Source organism: Orycteropus afer, unplaced genomic scaffold (assembly GCF_000298275.1).
Source record: "Orycteropus afer afer isolate SDZICR_OR568_19922 unplaced genomic scaffold, OryAfe1.0 scaffold00173, whole genome shotgun sequence".
Taxonomy (NCBI): domain Eukaryota; kingdom Metazoa; phylum Chordata; class Mammalia; order Tubulidentata; family Orycteropodidae; genus Orycteropus; species Orycteropus afer.
The window spans coordinates 410,528-413,382 of NW_006921760.1; the positions used below are offsets into that span (position 1 = coordinate 410,528).

Consider the following 2,855-nt stretch of genomic DNA (forward strand, 5'->3'; position numbering starts at 1 on the left):
AGGATATAGCCTCGGAAACCCAAGGAGGGGTGGCTATGAGTCGGGTCCGACTCGAAGGCACATAACAACAACAACAACAACATGTGTAAAAAGTAGCTAATGCTCTAGAAAACTCAATAGATTGTTTTTACCTGAAGCTGGAGTCACAAGAAGTTTGTATCCACCAAATTTTCCTTTTGGAGCCTTCCATGAAATCTGTATACTGTCATGAGATAATACATTATATCTTAATCTTGTGGGTGGAGCCACTGAAAAGGAAAAACAATTTTGTAAAAGTTGAGACATTATAGCTTCCATTTGTTAAATGGAAAAGTCAAAGTAAACAAAATACACCAGACCTCAAAAATCTCAAAATGTGTTCTTGCTACAACTCCATCAATAAATGTAAGTTTGCAAAATAACACAAACCTAAGAGCATTTGTTCGTACCCATTTGTTTATCCATTTGTTAAATAATACTGTCTTATGACAAAGAACTAAGATACAGTGATAGAATTTAATACTCTCTTCTAGTTAATAATTGAAGCCAATTATGTAAAAGGCCTGCATTATGTTACAAGAGTGAATTTTTTTTTACTGGAACATGTGAGCTTTCATAATCTACTGGGATTTGTTTTATGCCTTTAGGTATTTCATTTTGGTGATCTAATATCTTTTGGTAATATGATCATTTGAGAACGCTATTATGAGCATATTATAGTAACTCGATCTTCATTTTAAAACATTTAAGAAAGATACTGTCAAGACATTCAGGACCAAACAAAAGATGATTATGTTTTATGAACTTTGATCTGTTCTTCAAATCCGGCTAATTTACACTGTCAGAAAGATACATAGCACACAGCCATGACTCAGCCCAGAGGAGTTCATCTCTTCTGACAGGTCACAAAATGGGTAACTCCATAGTATCTTTTGCGTAAATCACCCAAGGTTCAAAACACATTTTTGGAACCCTACATAAATGTTCCAGAATTGTGAAAGAAATACACTTAGTTAGAAGATGTTTATCACATAATATCTAAATTATTTTGTCAAAGAAAGAGATTTAACATTTATTGACAGAAAATTAGCACTTAATAAGTGCTATCCACTTTTTATCCACTTTTATAGGAGCTCTGGTGGCATAGTGCCTAAGGCACTTGACTGCTAACCAGAAGGCTGGCAGTTCAAAGCCCCCAGCCCCTCCTCAAAAGGAAGATTGGGGAATCTACTTCCATAGTGATACCACCTCAGAAACCCAAGGAGGGGTCACTATGAATGGGATCTGACTCAACAGCAGTGAGGTTTTTTTTGTTTTGTTTTGTTTTTTTGTTATACACTTTTATGCCCAGCTGTTCTTTCTTAATTTAGGAAACAGAATGTATGGGAAGGAAACAAGGATCCTTCCAAATAAGTACATAGCATGAGATTTGGATATCAGTTTGATTCTCAGTTCTGCTACTTGTTATCTAAATATCCTTGAACAATCTATTGCTTCCTCCCAAAGCCTCAGTTTCTTTATTTTTTGGAAAGGTGACAACAGTTTTTTCTGCACAGGATAGATGGCAACTTTAAATAGGATAATGGCTGTTACAATAATAAATGTTTGCGCTCTTGCCCTTAGTTCATCTAATGGTTGTTTCAAAAGTTTATTTAATGCATTTTAAATTTAGATAAGGGAACCAAGGAAAAACTACAGGACTTGGCACAGTTACATTCTGATAAGAGATACAGATTCTAAACTCTGACCCTAAATAAGATGATCTGTCTTTTTGGGAAAAGAGCCATATTAAGTAGTCACCCTTCAGTGAGCTGGATGAAAGAGTAATTTCATTCCTCTACAAACTTGCAAACTAACTACTCATCTGGAATCAGTCATCACTGAGGAGACCATCTTAAGAATAGTATTTACTTTTACTCCTTCTCAGCAGAGAATGCTAGCTGTGCAAAATAAAAACATTGGCTTCCTATTCTCAATGTGACAGGAATAAAGAAAGAGTTTACATTGCTCTGGTTAATGGTAAAATATGATTATCATAAGCAAAGTTATTTTCAAAAAGAAGAATAAGTTGGATAAACCCAGCATTTGGATGAACATGACAAACTACAGTTAGTTCCTATTTTGCTTCATCTGCAACTCGGAGAGAAAATCTTTTTCAAGACAGTCCCTTATGCCAAATGTGAGTGATCAACACACCGTCATTGAGGAAGAGAAAGACATAGAGAGGTGCATGGGAGGTACAACAAAGAACCCTTTTGCACATACAGCACTGCATTGTCAGTGATGGCAAACATTGATCTACAGATGGATAGATGGGTAGACAGACTGAACAATTAGGTATGTCTATGCAGGGAGGAGTGTGCCCATGACCATGTAAAGGTTTGGCAGACAATGTTCTACAAGTGTATTTGTATGTTCTGTAAGAATCTCTAGGTATATTATAGAGCTGACAAGGGACAAGGTTGTAGTCACTTCTTGGCCACAGCCAGCTACCCAGAGAGAGCAAGTAGTTGGACCTGTGGCCTCAGGATCTTGATTGCAAGGGACATCAAGCTCAACTGGCATAACATACCACACAAAAAACACTGTTCCACATCCTACTTTGGCAAGCAGTGACTGGGATCTTAAAAGCTTGTAAGCAGCCATCTAAATGCAATGATGGGTCTCTCCTTGTCCAGAGCAAAGAAGAATGAAGAAAACTAAAGATGTGTGGAAACAATGAGTCCAAGGGCAGTCCATGTGATCCTCAGCTTATATGTTTTTGAGACGAGAACTAGAGAGTGCCCAGCTACCACTATGAACCACTCAGAGGGGGATATATGTAGGAGATGGTAGATAGAGTGGGAGAACAATGTGGAACAAAACTAAAAATCATT

General features: G+C 37.1%; 1 protein-coding gene across 1 annotated transcript in view; it reads right to left on the reverse strand.

Moving 5' to 3' along the window:
• COL14A1 (collagen type XIV alpha 1 chain) overlaps nucleotides 1–2,855 on the reverse strand; it is a 248,155-nt gene that overhangs the window by 233,170 nt on the left and 12,130 nt on the right. The window contains exon 2 of the mRNA XM_042781791.1: nucleotides 132–248. Coding sequence (XP_042637725.1) covers nucleotides 132–248 — 117 coding nt within the window. The remainder of the gene's footprint in view (nucleotides 1–131; nucleotides 249–2,855) is intronic.